This window comes from Aquarana catesbeiana, linkage group LG01, assembly GCF_042186555.1.
Source record: "Aquarana catesbeiana isolate 2022-GZ linkage group LG01, ASM4218655v1, whole genome shotgun sequence".
Taxonomy (NCBI): domain Eukaryota; kingdom Metazoa; phylum Chordata; class Amphibia; order Anura; family Ranidae; genus Aquarana; species Aquarana catesbeiana.
Genome location: NC_133324.1, coordinates 380,626,995 through 380,649,302, shown reverse-complemented (window position 1 = coordinate 380,649,302; position 22,308 = coordinate 380,626,995). Strand labels below are relative to the sequence as shown.

At 40.5% G+C, this 22,308-nt stretch overlaps 1 protein-coding gene across 5 annotated transcripts in view; it reads left to right on the top strand.

Annotated features, from left to right (window-relative positions):
- The window catches only part of LOC141146947 (transducin-like enhancer protein 4), a 182,711-nt gene that overhangs the window by 32,655 nt on the left and 127,748 nt on the right, over window positions 1-22,308 (top strand). For all 5 annotated transcript variants that reach the window (XM_073633843.1, XM_073633834.1, XM_073633826.1 and 2 more), the window contains exon 5: window positions 15,821-15,883. In XM_073633843.1, the coding sequence (XP_073489944.1) occupies window positions 15,821-15,883 (63 nt within the window). The remainder of the gene's footprint in view (window positions 1-15,820; window positions 15,884-22,308) is intronic.

The following is a 22,308-nucleotide window of genomic DNA, read 5'->3' as shown; positions in this document are numbered from 1 at the left end:
TTTTCTGCAGCAGAGAATGACATTTTCCGAACCAACTGGGGCCCCCTATCTCGGGCCACTAGTGCTATGAACACCAAATTTGGTGTGCAAACCCAGTGGAACTAGCACTACAACATAGCCAAAGCTGGGGTTTCCTAGTCTGTTCGGAAAATGTCTGTCATTCTCTGCTGCAGAAAAGTGCTTGACATTTTCCGAACCGACTTTAGGGCCCCGTATCTCGGGGCTGCTTGGTGCTAGGAACCTTTTGGATATGTTATAGTGCTAGTTCCACTGGGTTTGCACACCAAATTTGGGGTTCCTAGCACCAAGTGGCCCCGAGATACAGGGCCCCAAAGTCGGTCAACTGTGTCCCATCTGCAGCAATGTCATTTCGGGACCCTTTGGGTTCAGAGACCCCCAAATTTTGCAGGCATTTCTTTAAACCCACCTAAAACCTTTTCACAGTACTCCTGTATACGTGAAATATGGGGGGAACAGATGGGGGTTTTGGATGCAACTTGATGGACTTTTGGTTTTTAGGGGAAACAAACTAACGAAGACAGGTTTTCCAGCTTGCAGGACTGCTCATTTCTCCACCAATCTCCACATGTAAGCATGGGATTATTGCCAGATTATGCACTTTTCTAACTTGTTTGATGTCATAAACAAATTTTAGGTACACTTTCCAACAGGGTAGTCTTTGCAGTGACTGCTTCCTCCTTGAATTCTTTGGTATTATGTGGTAATGATCTAGATATTCTGATTTAATGACGTTTGGACATTAGAGAGGATTCTTGCACTTGGCATTCATTTCCAGTATCAAAGGATCTTGGTTAGTTGCCTTCAGTGTTACCCTAAGAGCCCTTGCACACTGGGTCGGGGGGCGGCGTCGGCGGTAAAACGCCGCTATTATTAGCGGCGTTTTACCGTCGGTATGCGGCCGCTAGCGCTTTGCCGGCGGTATAGCCACGCCGTCCCATTGATTTCAATGGGCAGGAGCGGTAAAGGAGCGGTATACACTCCGCTCCTTCACCGCTCCGAAGATGCTGCTAGCAGGACTTTTTTTAGCGTCCTGCCAGCGCATCGCTCCAGTGTGCAAGCCCTCGGGGCTTGCACACTGGAATGAAAGTAGCGGCACTTTCGGGGCGGTTTGCAGGCGCTATTATTAGCGCAATAGCGCCTGCAAACCGCCCCAGTGTGCAAGGGCTCTAATAATGGTATGTATAAGTTTGTACTGTAAATCAGTAGTAGAGGGGTTTTTTTTTCCTGTTATCCATGGCTTTCATGCAGTTAATGTGGAGTTTTTGAAGCCCATTTTTGATTTTATCAAAGTCAATATAGATGTAATATTTCTGGATCTTCCTTAGGTCTGTTCCCTAGGGAAAGGTAAAGCTTTTTACTGCAGTATGTATATATGTGTATGTATGTATGTGTATATATATATATATATATATATATATATATATATATATATATATATATATATATATATATATATATAATATATTTTCCCTGGTATAGCCTCACACATGTAATAGACAACACCCAGTCATTGCTATTTTGGCCCTACTTCTCAGCTGCTGAGAGCTGAGCCAGCCGCTCCTGTCCCCTCCACAGTCCAGCGCTGGAGGGGCAGCGCAAAGGGCAGTCACCAGTTCTCTGCTCATTGAAGACTGAGAACTGAGTGATCAGTAGCCTTTCATTGCTCAGTCTTTGGACCGATGATGCATCTGTGTGACAGTTGCAGATCACTTAGTAAAAGCACCACATAACCCAACACAAACATTGTTAGGCCCACATTTAACCCATTGATCTCCCCTAGATGTTAACCTCTTCCCAGCCAGTGTCAGTACAGTGTGTAGTATTAACACTGATCACTGTATTAGTGTCAATATTGATGTCCATGTCAGTGTACCTTCCAGCCAGCGTCGGCTAGTGTCAGATTGGCCGCCACACTATCTCAGTCCCGTTCTAGGTCGCTGATCACCACCATTACAAAAAAAAAAAATTCCAGTATCTTTCACGCTTATTGATTTTTTTTTTTTATTTTTTTTTTTTTTTATTTTTTTAAACCAAAGAAGTAGCCTGGCCATCTCTTTCCACAACTTTCTGAATTCCCTGCATACTTTGCAGCTTGTTCTCCGCTTACTTTCAATTTCTAAGGACTACATTTCCCATGGAACCTTGCTGCCTGCAAGCAGCGTTCCCCTCAGTAATGCTGTAGTTCAGAAGGCAGGCTCTGTGATGTGAAACAGCAGGGCAGGGCATAATGATTGTGTTTCACATAATTTAAGTAAATATATCAGGATCTTCACAAAGTTTACAAATGTACAGATTATTCAGATTATTGGGCGTTTTTTTGGCGATACACTTTAATTTTGCTGTTACATACATTATGTATTGCATTGTTTTGCAGCAAAATGGTACTAAATCATGTAATTGAAAACTAATTAGGATTTGCATGGCATATATTGGGGCATATTTAGGCTATGCATTATCACAATGCCTTATTTTGTGTTTTAATGTGCAGTGCTTTAAGGCAGCCCATTAATTTTGAATAGGCTGGCAGTACACTAAACAAAAAGCACCTGACCCTTAAGAACATAATGCAGAAATGGTATGTGTGTTGTGCTGTGGTAAAATGCAGGTGAATTGGAGTGTCATTCAAAATAAATTAAACCTCACCACTGAGTGTTTTAATGAGTGTTGCGTTAACTGCAGCGAAACAGTGAGTAAAAGCCATTGGAGTGCATGGCGTTAGGAATGAGCGAGCAGTGTAATAAGGTAAAAAAAAAAAGCCTGAAGCCCTTCTGTCACCTCAAGCGCATGTGTGTGTATTTATAGATATAAAAAACATATAGATAAACATAAAATTGTGGGGGTAGATGTGTGTCCCTCTACTTCCTCCTTTCCTTTTTTTTTTTTTTTTTTATTACACATTGGTTTGCTCTTTTACCTCCTAGTGAGCTGAATTGTTTAAGCAAATTACTGACCTTGTATTTTTATTGCTTTTCTTATGACATTGTGATAAATGTTGGTTTTATGTAATTTTTAACTGAACTTTATGACTTGCAAATAACTGTTCATATAAGCATTGACAAAGTTACTTGGCTTAGTGTTCAGTTTACTTCAGCTTATCAGCCTTTTATGGTATGTTAATCTTGTGCGATTAAAGGTATATGTTTTTTTTTCTTTCCTCCCTTGGACATTGATTGACTCGTAAGTAAACAAAGACAAAAGCACTTGAACACTCTTGGTTTAATCAGTTTGCTCAAGCACTCTAACAAGCTGTCAGATTAGAAAGTTAAGTTCAACCGTTTGCCCTTCACTTTTCTGTGCAGTTAGATCTTTTCATGACACATTGTCGTGTAAGTGAATATGCAAGCTTACACATTTTACATGTATAGATTAATCAGTAGGCCCTAAGCAATATTAATCTTTTGCATGTAGTACAGGCATTTTAACTCTGAAACAAGAGTGAAAAATTGTGAGCTACCTGATATTCCCTATGCATTTTATCTGTAGTTGGGTCAGGTAGCTGACAGCATGAACTGCTAAATCTCTTCCTTCAACCCCCCCCCCCCCCATATTAGTGCCTCATGTAACCTTACGCTGGCAATACACAAAGCTAATTTTGGCAGGTTCCTGATGAATAGGTTGAATTTGCTGTGTGGGTGGGCCCTGTCAACACCCTCCCACTCATGCTATTCATGATGTATGATTGTATCAATCACATTTACATTAGATTTGTGTTTTTTGTTTTGTAGCTCTGATGAAGGGGGAGTTTTTTTGACTGCTGAAACGCATTGGATGCATACAAACGCATTATGCCTTTGTCTTGCAGGTTTGTTGTTTTTTTTTTTTTTTTTTTTATTTTACAACCACTTTTAATGGTCCCCCCACGCATCAGAAAATGCAGTGTTTTCGGGTGTGGGAAACCACATGGTGCTGCAGTTGCCCTGTGGGTGCTTTTTGGAAAAAAATTGCGGACTATTTCCCTGTGTTTTCTACAGGTGCAAACAGGTTCATAAAAAAGGGAGAGGGAACCTGCAGTGGGTGGCACCGTTGTCTCAGCACTCATACCAGCTCACCATATGAGCACTTTTATCACCTGAGAATAGCAAAGTTTGAGCCACTGAAAAGGCTCTTTCATCCGCCAGTGGTGATCAGTATTGCCTCATGAAAGGACCCTTTGGCTTCAAAACTGTTATATGACAAAGTGCCCATTTTTAAGCTAGTTGGCATGCTGTTGACATTGCTATATAACCAGTTGGGAAGATTTCTCCTAACTTTTTCAGTGTTGTCACTCGTGCAGTCTGTTGGAAAGCCTTCTCAGATCCTGTCCATATTTCCACTTCTGTCCCTATGGTAACATTGTCTTCCTTGGCCTGGAAATTAGGGGAAATTCAGCCGACAAGGTCACCAGTAAAATAACCCTGACAGTGATTCTAGCCCTTCCTCACACTAATATAAACTTGAATGTTTTTGCTTGAGTGACATCAAATCCATTCTTTCACATTGAATTCATATTTATACAGTATGTTTGTGTAGAACAAAAAATTGTAATTTTTTTTTTTTTTTTTATATATTTTATAATGCCATTCTTTTGACCACGTTTACCAGGTCATACACACAATGTAAAAACCTGTGATTCATAAGACCAGGTCACCATCTTCCATTGCTCCTGAGTCCAGTTCTGATGCTCATATGCCCATTGTAGGCACCTTTTGGCTGTGGACACAGGTCTTCATGGGTACTCTAACTTGTCTGCGACCACGCAGCCCCATATGCAACAAACTGCAAAGCCTATTTCTGCTTTCAACACCTCAATTTCACGGACAATGTTTACTTGCTGCTTAATTTATCCCTCTACTTTCATATGCTGTTTTAATGAGATAAACAAACAATGTTATTCACTTTACCTGTAAGTGGTTACAAAGCCATGGCTGATCAGTGTGTGTAAATATGCATTTTCTCATTTGCCTGAAAGCTGGTACACAGCTTTTTCAGCATTTGCAAATGCTAACATAAACCAGGAGAAGCCAGTGCTAGATTTTGTAATGTAATCCATTAGCCTGTCATATGTGTTTTTATAATGAAGGTCTGCATTCACTATAGACTGAAAAACCTACAGATGCCTACGCTGGTTGTGAGGTTTGCTTCCATGGTAAACTTTGTGGTTTAAGGGCAGGTTGTTATCATTCATAAAGCTATACCCCTTTCCTGTAGCCTATTATTGTTGATTGTAGCTCCTCCTTCCCCCACTGACTAAATTTGGTGTGCCTGTTGCCTCTTAATTTGTATTAATCTGATGGCTTTGTGCATGCACATTGAAAAAAAGTATTTACAGAGGTATTGCTGAAAGGTTGTCGAATCCTTGCAGCCCACTAGGGACAAAGACAGAGGGACCATTCATTTTGTGTACTTGTGATAAGCTGGGAAGCGTGCTTTGTTTCAGGTTCTCTATAGCCTCTTGGTGACAAGCCAGCAGAAACACTACTTGTTGAATGAAGATGGTCCTTATCGATTTGACCCATGCTGTTCTCATCCTTTGTCACATTTAGAGGTGTGAGGACCAAGGTCTGGATGGCTTCAGTAGTATGTAACAGTGTTGTCATTTCCTCCTGTTGATTTGTTCCTCAACTACCTTTTATTCACATGATTTGGTATTATGTTTTCTTCTTTGGCATGATGTATTGATTGAGTCACTGACAGCACTTTAATTTGGCTTTTCTTACTCCATTTTTCAGATTTTAATACATGTCTGAAATACTATAGAAATCGGAGTCCATTTTTTACTTCTGGCGTCCAAATGACCTGTTTGTCTTGTTTTAATGAGTGTGGTTTTGTTTTTGTGCAAAGGAATAATATATTTTTATATTGAAGTGTGTTTTTTTTACTTTTCTAACCAAGTGTGTTTGACTATTGAACGGTAAAAATATATTTATTTTTAGAAATTATCACCTGTCAGTGTCAGAACACTATAAGCCTGTGTTGGGAATAGTAAGGAAGTCTACTTTGCGGCTATTGCTTAGAACTCCCTGTTTCCTACTTTTAGAAAGAAAAAGGTAAGATGTCACTGCTGACCACCTCCTATAAAAGTGCGTGACACAAGCCTAGGTTTGTGGATTATTGCATTGGCGTTATGGATGGCTATCTGCAGACTTTAGATGATTGTGTCTGCATTTCAAGCAATGAGGGATTAGGAATGGTCACTAGTTTGAGGGTATTGAAAATATGTTGTAGTTAATGAATTTTTAGGTGAGGATCGGTTTAGTGTAAGTCATTAACTGGGGCCTGTTAGTTTAGCCAACAGGAAAGTGAAGGTAATAGCTCATCAGTCTGGACAGGAGATGGCTGTGCAGTTTTTGGGTCATTTTTCCGGGAGACCTTACTGGTTGTGTACCACCAATTCAGGGCCTTTAAAGTGATACTAAAGTCTTGTTTGTTGTTTTTAAACCAAGAAAAAAATGTCCTACTTACCTGTTCTGTGCAGTGGTTTTGCACAGATCAGCCCAGATACTCCTCTTCTTGGATCTCCCACCTGCACTCCTGGCCTTTTCCTCTTGCAGAGTGCCCCCATAACAAGTAGCTTGCTATGGGGGCACTTGAGCCGCTGCTGTGTCTATTCAGATATGGAGCAGCGGCTCGACCCTACCCCCTCTCTCCTCTGGCTCACTGACTTTGACAGCAGTGGGAGTCAATGGCACCCGCTGCGGTTTCCCAGCCAATCTGGAGGGTGTGTTCCAGGACTTCGTGGCTCTCGTGCAACACCGCTGGATTGAGAGGGAACTTGGGTAAGTATTAGGGGGGCTGCTGCACACAGAAGGTTTTTTATCTTCATGCATAGAATGTTATAAGATAAAAGACCACCTGCCTTTAGAACCACTTAAAGCTGACCAGAGACAGTTCAAATCTTGGCTGGTTCAGCAGGAACTTGATGATGAGATTCGAACCATGTATGGGCAGACTGAATGTACCCAAGTTGATAGATTAATCAACTTGGGTACAGCCAGCCTCTCTGATTTTACAAGCGATAACTAGGGCTGGGAAAAAAATCGACTTAAACCTTGAATTGAGTTGAGAGGTCAAATCGATGCAAAATTTAAGCAAATCGATTTTTTTTTTTTTCACCGCGCCCGTCCAGAGGCACTGCAGGCATGAGTTTTTAGGCGAGGCCGCGGCTTCGGCCTAGTCCGCGAGGCCGGATGCCGCGGACTAGGCCGCGGCCTCGCCTAAAAGCTCATGCCCGCAGCGCCTCAGGACCGGCGCGGTTTCCAAAAAATAAAAAAATTCGAATCGTGAATTGTGTGTGTGTGTGTGTGTGTGTGTGTGTGTGTGTGTGTGTGTGTGTGTGTGTTTTTTTTTTTTTTTTTTTTTTTAAGAAAATCTCCCAGCCCTAGCAATAACTGCCCCCAGGAATAATCACTGTGTGTTTTCCCTGCAGGGACTGCTTCTCCAGCCACCCACCCAGGAAAACACTAACTGTGGGAGGGATTCCCCTATTAACACTGACTGTTCATGGGGAGAAGAATGAGCAGTTTTCTTTTGCAAAAAAAAAAAATAATAATTTTGAGTCGGATTGGCCTTGGTGCACTTAATTATAGCAGAGTGTGAGAGAATGGAACAATTTCCTGTTCTAGTACTGCTCTTTATGTTCCTTGAAGTCCTGTAGACAAGATTCCGTTATTCATGTGATGTACGGTTTCATTCTTGGGGGAGGGGGGAGTGCAAGGTATAGAGGACATAATAATGGATGTATGTCTGTGGGGGATGAACCGCTGTCTGAGACGTTAAGATGTAAGTGGTTGCTTGCCTCCCCCTTCCTTTCATCCTTATATCTTCAGCATAGACTTAACTGGATCTCTTTTTTTTTTAGATGTTTATACTACAAAAAATAAATTAAAAAAATCCACCAACTTGAAAATATTCTATCCAAAGCATAGGATGGTACAGGATTTTGAAAAAATAATAGTAGCGGCAGTGAATATGAAAGGCTTTTAGCATATTAAATAGCATTATAACTTGTAGTAGGGCCTAATAGCTTTTTGAAATGTGTGGTGGTATAAACAGACTCTTCATGAATGTATGTGTTCATGGATGCATGACCCACATAACCTACAAATTTGATTGGGTTGGCATCAACTGATGGATAGCAGATTAGACGTCTGCAGTTTTCTGGCTACAAATTTGTTGTCGAGCAAGATTTATCAGATGCAATCAGAATTTTGAGCGGTAAGATAAAGATTCCAAAACACATCCCCCCCTTCCATTATTTCCCCCTGATTTTTCGTTCTCTCCAAAATTCAGTTGTAAAGCTTTATGCAAGGGTGGGAGAAAAGAGAAAATATATGTATATGTGATGAATCTTCCCCTCTCCCTAAAGCTGCCTGTCTGTTATTCATCAGAGAGCAGGTCGCAGTTCAGTGAGCAGAAGAAAAGATTTTAATAGAAGTTGTGCCAAGGGCTGTAATGCATCATTTTAGGGCCCTAATTACATTACAATGACAAATATCAATGGTGACAACAGCAATAACCTACATCCTTTAATGGCTGTGCTAGAAAAGGAGTTTGGGCTGTGCGCCATTAGTTCAGACTCACTTTCAAAACCGACTATTAGGAGCATGTTTCCATAGACTTATTGTGCAATATAATGAAAGCTTGGTTGTGAGACCTGTGAACGCCTTTAAAAAGCTTGCTCTCTTGGGATCCACAAGCCAAACTTGATGAGCCATAGGAAAGTCTGTTGCTGGGGCAACATTTACTGTCACTTTAAGAACATTAAATGATAAAGAGCCCATAGACGCAAATTAAATAAAAATTGATGCAGTTTGGCTGCTCAGACATTGCCATTTCATACCTCAGCATTTTGGGCAGACTTGCTTCCTTTGCAACTTTTAGTTGTCTTTTTTTATCGAAGTGCATCTTCCATAGAAATATTGCATGTGAAATGCACTTCAAATGCTGGTGTGAAATAGCCCTAAGCAAGTACCCTCTGGGTCACCTAAGCACTTTAAAGATTTTAGGGGTCCTGGTGCTAGCCTATTTTGGGGAAGGAATAACTCATCTGGGAATAGTTGTTTAGGATTTTGGAGGGCTGACCCACAAACATTATGACCTCACCTAAACTAGGGTTGTGAAAACCAGATGTCACAGGCCAACTCGTGCTTATCTGCTCAGGAGTCAAGATGGTTCCATCCAAAGCTTCTCATCTTGTTTCCTTTTGGCTAAAGTTCTCTGTAATCTGCAACAATTATGTTTGTCAACAAGGCCCACTAAAGTCTTAAGCTGGCCCTAGATGGTTTGAATCTTGGCCGGTTCAGCAGAGATCAACTGAGGTTCGAACCATCCATGGGCAGGCTGAATGTACCCAACTCGATCCATCAATGGGCTTGACTTGGGTACATGCTGCCTGCCGGTAATACACAATAGCTCCACGGAAGGGGTTTGCCCATCAACACTGACCATGATGGGGGGACCAAGCCTATTTATTTATTTATTTTTTTTTTGTAATTTTCTTTCCTGCAACCTGTAGTTGCAGGAAACAAAATTGTACCATCTGTGGCCTGCCTTAGTAAATCTGATGCCCAATGCCTACGACCCACAGACCTTTTGAGCCTGCCGGTAATTATGAGCTGCCATAACTCCTCCTGAATTTAGAAATATATATATATAATATTATAGTGTGTGTGTGTGTGTGTGTGTGTGTGTGTGTGTGTGTGTGTGTGTGTGTGTGTGTATGTATATATCTATATATATTTTATTTACTTGATTATGTTACCATGTTGACTAGCCCTTTTAAAAGAACTTTATTGGGATGACATTAGTCCTTTTAAAAGGAAATCTTCCCTCATGCACACTAAAAACGGCAGTAGCTTTGCAGTGAATCTTTCAACATATTTGCAATAGCCTTTGTTAGCTTTTAGTTTTTTTTTTTTTTCAATGGATCAAAAACGTTAAACGCTGGTGAGACACGTTTGTGAGTATTTATCAATGTTGAAGCGTGTTTTTTTTTTTTTTTTGTGGTCAGAAAAACAGCTTCTGAACGCAATTAATTTAGGGTGTTCAGACTGCTGATAAACGTTTTTTGTCCAAAAACATCCATGTGTACATGGACACATAGGCTAACAAAGGGGAGTTTATGAGCCGTTAAAAAAAAAAAAAATGCCCAAATTCCCAAAAACCGCCATTTATGAGCTTAAAGCGGTTGTATACCCGCAATTTTTTTTTTTTTTAACCCTGTAAAGCAAAAGGCATAATGAGCTAGTATGCACCGCATACTAGCTCATTATGAAATACTTACCTTTAGAACGAGGCGTCAGTATCTTACCTGGTCCACGCCGAGGGAGCTGTCATGTTGCCTCGGCGTGTCTTCCGGGTATCGCGGTTCCAGCGCTGTGAGTGGCTGGAGCCGCGATGTCATCACTCCCGCGCATGCGCGCGGGAGATTTCTAACTCGGCAGGGTCCCGGCAGCTGCCGGGCTTCAGCCGAGAATCCCCTGTGCGCATGCGCCGCTGCAGTCAGCGGCGCATAGCAAGGGGAATATCTCCTAAACTGTAAAGGTTTAGGAGATATTTTTTTTACCTACAGGTAAGCCTTATTATAGGCTTACCTGTAGGTAAAAGTAAAAAAAAGACTATACAACCGCTTTAAGTGTGCATGGAGCCTAGTTTGTTAGTACTTGTTCACATCTCATGAAATTCAGTTTGCAAAGACGTATCATTACCAGTTACAATTTTTAACAAAAAAATACTTGTATACGTTTTTGTTTTTTTTTTTTTTTTTTTCCATGTTTTTCATTTTGGCACTACTGATTTCCTGCAGCATACTTGTTACCACTCCCTGTCTATATGCACACATGGCGTTTTCTCAGGGCGGATTTCCCAATGGTGAAAATAGTGGACCATACCTGACTTATTTGTGGTGAAATAGGAAATGTAGTCTCCTTTTTTGAAGGCCTGTGTGACAGTGCAGAAACACAAATGGGAGACAGGGCATTGTCACTCATCCATTACAAAGTGCCTTAACAAGGACCTTCATGGCAGGATCACCTGGCATTTTGATTTTACACGTAATAAGATTTTATTGAATGTGTTTTCATTAACTCAATCAAAAATTTATGTCCCAAAATGTAATCCTTTTACAGTCCAATAGTTGAGAAGAGTCTGTGACCCTTGCCAGTTTGGGTTCCCATAACTGTTTCTGTAGTCCTTTTTGGTTGCTGTATTTGCATTGAAGCCTATATATTTTGTGGTATCAGAACTGGATAAAGACCTTTTGTGGTCTGTTTGGGATATTTGCTTGTGAACGGTTTATTAACAGTGGTCCATGCAAAAAACATTAAAAACATTTTTTATGTAAACTTTTGATCACTTGTCTGGCTGCTATCAGATATTATCTTGAGCCATTTATAGAAGCAGCCCCATTTGGATTCTGTAGGCACTGTGGGTAGTTTCCATGTTCTGGTAGTACAGAGGTACTGATTTCTAACTAGATGGGCAGTTACCATTTACCAACTGTTTAGTCTGTGCCTTTTTTTATTTTTTATTTTTATTCTATTTTTATTTTATTTTTTTCAAAGCAGGGCTATCCTCCCCCCTTCTTCTTCTTTTTTTTTAATTGAAGTCTTGCTCTATCTGATCTTTCTCTACTTTTGGTTTTTGCAATGTAGTTGGTGTCTTTGGAAGGAATTTATGCTTTGTGTGTGCTTTGCGTGCTTCTGAAATGCTTCAGAGGTGTTTGTGGCCAAATGACATACTAACTGTGGTTTGCTGTAAGCTTTAAGTTCTGTTTGGGTGATGGGCCTCGGATCTGACAAATGTTAACAGCAAGTTATGGTTTTCCTATCGTCTTTTGTCTGTCAATTTCTAGTAGCTATTTAGGTAGGTAAAATATCAGATTTAAGAAAATGTGCATGTTACCCTTTTTACTTTTTCTATTGTGCCTTGATAGGTAATTCAAACATATTTGGAGAATGACTGTGTGGGTTTGCGTGTGCTGCTTTTCTCTAGAGCAGTTGGTTCTAATCCTACAATGCTTGGAACTGAAGAGTGGACAATAATGCACACCTCCGAAGGACGCATGTATTCTTGGTTTCATTTAAAAATGGCCGCTGAAGTGTACCAGTGGTCAGACTATATATTAAAGCAGTAGCAAACTGCAGTTGGAGGGTGGGGGGGGGGGGGGGATTCCTTGCAATGTCATAATGTGCTAAAGAGACTTTCCTTAAAATGAAGCCCTCCAGCGCTGCGCTGTCACAGCTGAGAGGGCTTCCATCTTCACCTGGTCTACCTTCTGGGTTCGTGGCCTCTGGCTACATGAGTGGCTGAGGATGCGATGACATCACTCACATGCACTGCACTGCACGTTGGACCTTCAGGCTATATCTATAAATATCTCTATCTCAAAAGTGGGTACACCCTCACATTTTTGTAAATCGTTTTATTATATCTTTTCATGTGACAACACTGAAGAAATGACACTTTGCTACAATGTAAAGTAGTGAGTGTACAGCTTGTAAAACAGTGTAAATTTGCTGTCCCCTCAAAATAACTCAACACACAACCATTTAATGTCTAAACTGCTGGCAACAAATTGAGCCCAATTAGCCATTTTCCCTCCCCGGTGTCATTTGACCCGTTAGTGTTACAAGGTCTCAGGTATGAATGGGGAGCAGGTGTGTTTAAATTTGGTGTTATCACTCTCTCTTACTGGTCACTGGAAGTTCAACATGGCACCTCATGGCAAAGAACTCTGAGGATCTTAAAAAAAATTGTTGCTCTACATAAAGATGGCCTAGGCTATAAGAAGATTGCCAAGACCCTGAAACTGAGCTGCAGCACAGTGGCCAAGACCATACAGTGGTTTAACAGAACAAGTTCTGCTCAGAACAGGCCTCATCATGGTCGACCAAAGAAGTTGAGTGCATGCGCTCAGCGTCCAATCCAGAGGTTGTCTTTGGGAAATAGATGTATGAGTGCTGCCAGCATTGCTGCAGAGGTTGAAGTGTTGATGGTCAGCCTGTCAGTGCTCAGACCATACACTGCATCAAATTGGTCTGCATCGCTGTTGTCCCCGAAGAAAGCCTCTTCTAATGATGCACAAAGCCCGAAAACAGTTTGCTTTAGACAAGCAAACTAAGGACATGGATTGCTGGAACCATGTCCTGTGGTCTGTGACCAAAATAAACTTATTTGGTTCAGATGTCAAGCATGTGTGGTGGCAACCAGGAGAGAAGCACAACTGCAGAGCATGACCCCCCCCCCCCCCCCTTTGGAGACTGGGCTGCAGGGCAGTATTCCAACTTAATGATCCCAACACACACCTCCAAGATCACCACTGCCTTGCTAAAGAAGCTGAGGGTAAAGGTGATGGACTGGCCAAGCATGTCTCCAGACCTAAACCCTATTAAGCCTCTGTGGGGCATCCTCAAACAGAAGGTGGAGGAGCACAAGGTCTTTAACATCTACCAGCTTCATGATGATGTCATGGAGGAGTGGAAGAGGACTCCAGTGGCAACCTGTGATGCTCTGTTTAACTCCATGCCCAAGAGGGTTATAATGGTAGCCACACAATATTGACATTTTCACTTAGGGGTGTACTCACTTTTGTTGCCAGTGGTTTAGACATTAATGACTGTGTTGAGTTATTTTGAGGGGACAGCAAATTTACACTGTTATACAAGCTGTACACTCACTACTTTACATTGTAGCAAAGTGTCATTTCTTCAGTGTTATCACATGAAAAAAAAAAATATATATTTACAAAAATGTGAGGGGTGTGTGTGTGTGTATATGTATTTTTATATTGATATTTCCCTTCACTTCCCATACTTTAGACATAAAGTGAAGGAAATGCTCTCTAAGGGCCGGATTGTACGGGACTGCAGTACACTGTCCGTGAATGAGCTGAAAAATGCAGTGGACCATAGCAAAAGTAGCACTAAAAATGCATTGCACCAAAACACCTAGTGTTGCGGTACCTGGTGATTTGGTGCCCAAACAAAGATCGTTTGATTGCTGTCTGCACTTGGGGTGCCTTTAACAATATACTTTCACAGTACTCTGATGCAGTTTTCCCCGCATAACGGCTGCAGCCCAGTTTATCTGGTTTTCGTGCAGGTTAGCTGCGCCTTTCCATAGACTTGGCTTGAGAGTTTTTAGTTTGTTTTCTGAAAGCGCACCAAAAATCTTGCATGCTGCATCTGTGGTACACTTTCAGAAAACGCACCAAAAACGCTTCTCTAACAGAAGTCTACCTCTGATTTACTGTGCTGCATCGGAGCAATGTGAAAGGGGCCTAGGTCCTTTTAATCTAGTAAGGACACCACAGGGTTGTATTGTGATGCAGACTGCAGATTTAGTCCTCACAAAAGTCCATCGAATGAGTGAAGTTTTGTAGATGCAAATTAAAGTAGAGCTATATGATATATATATATTTTTTTTCATTTTGGATAGAGTAAAGGAGGGTTATAACCCCTGTCAGATTTTTTTTTTTTTTCCCCTGCCATCTGTGTCCCATTGCGGAGATTTCCCTTCACTTCCTGTCTCATAGCCAAACAGGAAGTGAGAGTAAATTCCTGCAAATTAAAGGCATTGAACCCCCAGGTCATCAGAACCAATGTCTCCATTGGTAGATTTCCTCTCTACTACCTTTCTGGGGACAACCCCAAAACTTGTGAATTTTCTGTTACTTTCACCTTCAATGTTACAGGACAAATAGGGAGTTTCACATTCTCTAACAGGGACATAGACGGCATTAAAAATTGACAGGTGTTCTACTCCCTCTGCATGCTATCCAAAACAAAAAAAAAATTCCTTTCCGTTATACTTTAATATTAACTATTGCTTTTTACATCTGTAATACTTTTAATATATAGAGTATCATTAGACCTTTTTAGATTCCATTTCTGCCTTCACAAAGAAGATTACACACCATGGACCATCAGGGTCTGACCGAAGGAATAATATAGCCTGTTAAATGAAGTTTTTGTGTTTGTGGCTCTGTTCGCAAAACGATAAAAAAAAAAAAAAAAAAAGTCTTTTTTTGGGGAAATGGTGGCCCTGTCTTACCTGTGGTTTCTTAGCTCAACGAAAGGAGTCTCATCTGAGCATGTTTCATTCAAAACAATTTTTTTTTTGCACTGGGGAAAGTGTGTATTTATAGAATATATTTATTTTTTCTGTACAATTAGTTTTATATACATATCATGTGTTTTTTTTTTTTTTTTTAATGCCATTACATTTGAATGCCCTTGTTTTTTTACGCATGATAAATTGTCTGCATATGCTACTGATGGATTAATTCATCATTACAGTGGCATTGTGTTTATTTTGCTCATGTGTTTTAAGAGCTCATTCCTTCTGTGCAATCTACTAGCTACATGCTTGATAAGCTATAGATACTTGAGCAGTTAACTCGTTAGATGGTGTCAAATGCCAAGAGGATGTGCTCATTAATGAGTCACTGTCAAGTTTCAAGGCTGGCTTGGCAACGTCTGCAGGTTTCAATGGTCTACTGATCTAGCTGTAAAGACTTTAAAAAAATGTAGATTCTGAATGGAAATTTTGGCTGCGCTTTTCATCACGACAAACTTTTGCGAACTGGCCTTATTAACATACTGCTGAGCTGAATGTTTTGGATGCGAGCCACTTACCTACTGCAGATTTGTGGTTCCCCTGCAGATTAGGGCCCTCTTGCCTTTCTTCTCTAGCTGTTTATTTAGAAACTAGGTACTTGGTATACATAATTCAATATATCAAATGTTAATAAATTCCGTCTCTGGGTAAAAAGGTGTTTTGCTTAATAAATGCTCCTATATTTCTTTTCTTTTCTCTGCAGGCAGAAATTGTCAAGAGACTGAATGCTATCTGTGCACAAGTCATTCCCTTTTTGTCCCAAGAGGTAAGGTTGCTTCATTTGTAGTCACCTAGCTAAGTAATGCCATTTAAATGAGACATGTAAGGTATTAAAAAAACATTTTTTTTCACTTCTCAATTCATTTTTTTTTTTTCTTTCCTGCTCTGCTCCTTTTTACCTCCGCATCTTATTAAATTTCCAAGCGATATAATTTAAATGCACTTATATAGTTGGAAATGTTATAATGCGCTAAGCATAATGCAGCTGTTTTGCTGTCATGTAAGCTCAATGTTGCTAAGAATTATGATTGTTTGTCAGAATGGCATCTAATAGAGTAGATTGAAAAATTGCCAGAATAGACATAGAATTGCACTTCTCTTTTGATGATAGGCATTAAATGCTAGCAGAAGTGTGGTTAGGCATATCAAACTCAAGTGCTGCTGAACGTAAGCAAAATGCATGCAGTAGCGTAAACCATTTCTGTGATGCTGTTTAGGAGGACCACACTGTGTGATGCTGACCATAGACAGACATAATGAAGACAGGAGTAGAATGGATGATGATTTATGTAAATTTAAGAATATGTAAAGGCAAACTTTTTTTTTTTTTTTTTGTCATATAGTAAAGAGAGGTAAGAACCTTGGTCAGGTTTTTTGGTGTCCCTGCTGGGGAGAGGCACTCTCTCTATTGATTCTGGACAACATTGTCCAATTGTTTCCGGTACAGAAATTTATTGAGGTTGATATCACTCTGGCCTCGTACACTGCTGCTGGTAAATGGACGTTCAGAGGCAGTTGGCTGCTTTTTTCAGCTGCCCCTGAACTCATCCAATGTTATCTTATGTGTACATGTACACAGGTTCGTTTAATGTCATTTTTAAGCAGTTGCATTTTTAGAGACTTTTCTTTTGAAGGCAAAAAAATGAGTTCAGACGCTAAACTTGGTACCGGCGTTTACCCGCGTTTCGTTTACAGGCATTTTTCATTTTTGGCTATTTTGTAAAGAAAACATTTTCAAACACTTCTAAATGCAAACGCGGCATGTAAATGTGGCAAAACGGACGTTTTAAACATGGGTTTTTATCTGTCACATTAAATCGTTCAGGAGAGGTTGTAAAAACATCCCGTGTACATTAAGCCTAAAGGCAAATATTGTACTGCAAGTGCTGTTCTAGATCAGAAGTCTCCAAACTTTGTAAACAAAGGGCTGGTTCATTGTCCTTCAGACTTTAGGAGGGTTGGACTATGGCTGCGGAAGTGGAAATTTTTCTGACATCAGTGGGAGTAAACATCGCCACCCTTGGTATTTGGAAGAAGAATAATGCCCCATCATTGTTATCCTAGGGTGGATTAGTGCCCCGTTATTGGTGTCAGTGGGAGAAATTGTGCCCTATTGTTGGTTTTGGATAGGCAGAATAGAGTGTCTCATCAGTGGGAAGAATAGTGCCCTAAGGACCAGATAACAAGCAAAGGGCCACAGTTTGGAGACCACTGTTCTAGATCATAGTAAATGAGGAGAAGCTCTGCTGATTTGTATCCTCCAGTTGTGTGCAAGCGAAAATGCTTTACCTCATTTACTAAGCTCTGGAGCAAGTGCATTTGCAGTGCACATTATTTCCCTTTAGTAAATCAACCCCATTGAGCTGGCGCAGAAACTGGAGGTGAGGGGAATTCAGAAAAAAGCCGAAAGTCTGCTACGCTTTTTAATATGAATCCAAAACGCTTTATTAGGATTGCAACAAAGTCGGACTGAAGCACATCACTCTCCCTCTGACCCCTAACTTTACTCCTCCAACATGTTTTTCGCCCCTAATATGGGCTTAGTTATCTTTTTGTTTATATAATGAAAACATAGATTTAAACATTTATCAGTACATCCATCCCCAAGCTCTATGAAACTTGTCAATTTTAACATATGAAGCTGTTGGTATTGCTTGCCAGCTCAATTAATTTTTGTAAACTAGGTCTATGCAGGCCCGAGTATCTCTAATCCTATTTTATTTTTTTTCCTGTAAGCTGGTTGCAAAGGGCTGCTAGGTGCATGTCTTCTATATACTCAGTGCCTGTGATTGTTATATTCTCTTTCCTAATTGAAAACTACAACATGCTGCAGTTCTGACCTGCTAAATGTAGTATTTTGCATTGTGCTCATTGAAAACCGGGTCAAAGCCAAAGTCGGTACAGAACCTCTTTCTCACCTGCATTTGACCTCCTCCTAAGCTGCTTATGTTATCCCATTGGCTTGAGTGAGAGATTTTCTGGCTATAATGAATTCATTGCCAGGGCCCTTATAATGACACTGTAGGAACTGTATTGTGGGAATCTTCCCTATCCTCCAACTACTTTAAATTCTATGAGATGTGTTTACTTTGGAAGCCCCAATGTCAAGTTCCCCAGGAAAGGATACATTGGCAAATTACTGCACCCTGAGACAGTACCTGTAGCTAATTGTTTTTACTGTCCCAATTCAGAACAAGTCTGCTTTTTTCTGACGTGCAAACTATACGATGTTGCTGTTTATCTGGTGTGTTCTGTAATAAACTCCTGTTCATCAGATCACAGGCTAAGCTTGCACGTGTCCAGTTATCTAGTGTTACTAATTATTTTTCCATTGGCCAGTTTAATCAGTTTTATCCGGTCAGACTTTACACATAAGCTACATACATACATACAATACGGTTTCTTTTTAGTCAGATCATGGGAGCAGTTTGGCTTCTTGCGTCTGTAATTAGTTTACCTGCTAGTTTACTTATGCCCATGAGAGTACCGTCTTGTTAATCAGCAGGAGTGCCTTACATTTGCAGGCCTAGAAAAAGTGAATGATGTATAGAGATTAAACCTGTTAAGATAGCAATCAATCCTTTAAGACATCTAGCGGTGTTTGGTTGCTTGTGGCATGAATGAAGGTGCTGTAAAGACAGAAAAATACCGGTCTATTACAGGACCCATAGGCATCAAATGATGACACTAACCATCAATATTTGGCAGGGTAAGGTGACTGCAGAGGCAAGCAAGTGTTTTTGCGCCTGTCTGGTGTGAAAACTTTAATTGGTTAGATAATTTGAAAACATGTTTTTTCATCTGCAATTTCTTTTGTACTTTTAGTTAAAAAGTAGTCTTGTCAATTCAGAGTGAGCTCTAATGAGGAATAATAGACTTCTTTGCAATAAACAGCAGTCAGCAGATAATTCCCACTGGTTGGCTGGCAGTTATTATGGGCTATGAAACTCCAGCAAAAAGGTGATGTGTAAAATGTAGTAATTAGGAGCAAGTAGTGGACAGTCACCATTCACTGTTCTGCATGTTTCCACGAAGGTGGTGTTTCATATGCTGTAGGTAACTGTACTTTGCACTTTATCACAGTCTGTCTTGCTGCCTTCTTAAAGCTGATCTTCACCCTCAAAAGAAGTTCCCTCCTCTCCACCCATTCTCCGTTCCGCTACCCAAAGGTTGCGGGTTTTTGGGATTTTTTTTTTTTCCTCTCGCCTAGGTGAATGATGTATGCTGTGCCTACTGGGATATGCACGTCATATATCCCAGGAGGCATAGTGTTGTTTAATTCACAAAGAAGGGGGCACGAACCTAGTGTCGCATCATCTGGAGGACCTCCGGCTGAACCCAGAAGAGCTGGCAGCCTCCTTTATTTCACAAAATGGACATGGCAATGGATGGACCTGGTAAGTGGCAGAATAGAAGAGTATCTCAGCAAGACAACGCTGGATCCACTGGATTGGTGAATGAGTATCTTAACTGTGAAGAGACTGCAACCCAGTAAGCAAAGGTAATAAAAAAAATGGACGACAGTGAAAATACACTTTAAAAAGAATGGTCTACTGTTTAGCTGTAATGTGACACTACTGCCACAGTATATAGCATGTGCATAGCAGTTTTATCACTTGAGTAAAGAGATGCACCGAAATTTCAGCGGTCGAAACATATCGGCTGAAAATGGTGTTTTTGGCAAATTGCCGACAAACAGGTGCCGATAAGGGCACCGAAAAACGCACACGATTTTGCGGTGATTTTACTGTGCTTACAGTGTTTCATAGGTCATGTGACTCAAACGTAACACAGGTGTGTTTTTATTGATGCATTCTTGCTGTTTCCAATGCATTTCAACGTGTGTGTGTGTGTGTGTGTGTGTGTGTGTGTGTGTGTGGTGTGTGTGTTTTTTCTGTGACCAAAAATGCAGAAAGCAAGATTTTTAGCACAATGGAAGAGCAACAGACCAGTGTGAAGACCTACATAGAATTTAAAGGAATGCATTTTTCTTGAGCTATTCTTGCGCTAAAGGTGCCGATAATGGCGGACAATAAATTCATATTCATTTAAATTCATGATATTAAAAAGTTGAATATAATACAATTATATAATAAAAAAATATGTATCTCTATAATATATGTATATATGTGTTTTCACGTTTCCTAATAAGAGTCCCTTGGATAAGTGATTGCTGTAACAAGCCTCCATATTTGGATGTATACAGTATGGAGTTGTGCTATTATTGCTGTTCATCCTCTGGCAAGCACTCTATATCAGATTTCGGGAGCAGACTCTTTTAGTGGGTGTCTGACAGTTAAGTTGCCATTGATGGGTGTGGTTTGACAGCCTATGTGTCTGTAAACACCCACTGTGTTGACAAGGGAATATTATAAACATGTGAGGAATCCTACAGCTAGGTCAGCTGTCTTGCAGAGCAAGTAAGCAAGCCTGTCCTATGACTGTTTTTGTTGTTTATTTTACTATGTATTATTGATTTATATTCGACGTTAAGCTGTGTTTGTTCCTTTTCTTCTTTGTGCGTGTGTGTGTGTTTTTTTTTTTTTTTGTTTTTTTTTTTGTTTTTTTTTTGGATTTCACTGAACAGATTGTACCATAATTCTCCTAATTGGCCCATGCTGACTTTAATTCCGCCTCATTAACCAATACTTCAATCCCGTTGCTTCCAACTCTGATATGCTTGCAAAGCAGATAGCCTTGCAATGAGAAAAAGACACCTAATTAGAATGACAGCAAATGTGTTATTTCTATTTTATAATTTTTTTCCCTTGACTGAATCTCATGTGTTCCCATTTTGTGGAAAGGTTTCAGGCAGTCTGCATTCCTGGTGTATTAAAAAGCCACTATCAGGTTCTCACCACCATGACATGTTCCTATGGACAGATGTAGCATATATGTCTAAAGCAGGGTTTTCAAACCGATGGCCCTCCAGCTGTTGTGAAACTACAAGTCCCATGAGGCATTGCAAGGCTGACAGTTACATGTATGGCTATGGCTCCCGCAGGCAGAGGCATGATGGGGACTTGTAGTTTCACAACAGCTGGAGGGCCACCAGTTTGAGACCCCTGATCTAAAGTGACTTTGTTGCATATCTGTGTACCTTTTGTAGAACACTGAACTCAGATGAAGATTGGAGGTTGGTGGGGACCTTTATACCCCTTCACAAAAATACATATCATTGTGCAGAACTATATGCTGATGTGACGTCATCCCACAGTGAACTAAAACAACCCCCCCCCCCGCCAGGTCTGCCCTTACCAGATCCAGGTCATGGCTTCCCTAGGTTCTCCTTCCAGCTAATCCATCCTTAAGATCCACCTCATCTCCTTATTGGCTGGGAGGAGAAGCCAGAAAACAATGGCGAATATGAATTCACCGGCTGCCGCTGTCCCAGGTATTGGGCTCCACAGATGCCCCTGGAAAGGCTATGCCACCAGTGTTTTCCAGGAAGATCTTGTCTCTTAATTGGGAAATTTAAGGGGGGGGGGGGGGAATGTAATTTTGTAAGGCGTATGCTTGAGATGAGGTGCATGGCGTTCTCGCATTCGCCGCACAACAGTACAATCCTCTGGAAAAAGACTCACGCAGCTGCTGTGCTATTCTTTCTCGGACAGATGTAGTAGCTGGCTTTTGCGCTCCCCTCCAGCTGCAGTCATTCACAACACAAGCCACCAGATACTACTGTATATGGGATACGTGGAAACTTGCAGACACAATGTTTTATCAGTACCAACGGACCAGAGAAGGCACAGCAAGGAGTAGAGCTGCACGATTCTGTCCAAAATGAGAATCACAATTTTTTTTGCTTAGAATAAAAAGATCATGATTCTCTCACAATTCTCGTGACGTAAAATCTTTCACATTATACAAAATACAAAAATGGGCTAACTATACTGGTTAGTGTTTTTTCTTTTTTTCTTTTTTTTTTTCTCTTCATTAAAGTAATTTTTTCCAAAAAAAAATTGAATTTGAAAGACCGCTGCGCAAATGCAGTGTGACATATAATATTGCAACAACCACCATTTTATTCTCTAGGGTCTCTACTAAATATATATGTATAATGTTTGGGGGTTCGAAGTAATTTTCTAGCAAAAAAAAATTATTTTAACTTGAAACCAACAAATGTCAGAAAAAGGTTTAGTGTTTAAGTGGTTAAACTTTTTTCACTTACACACACTCAGTCTATTCCAT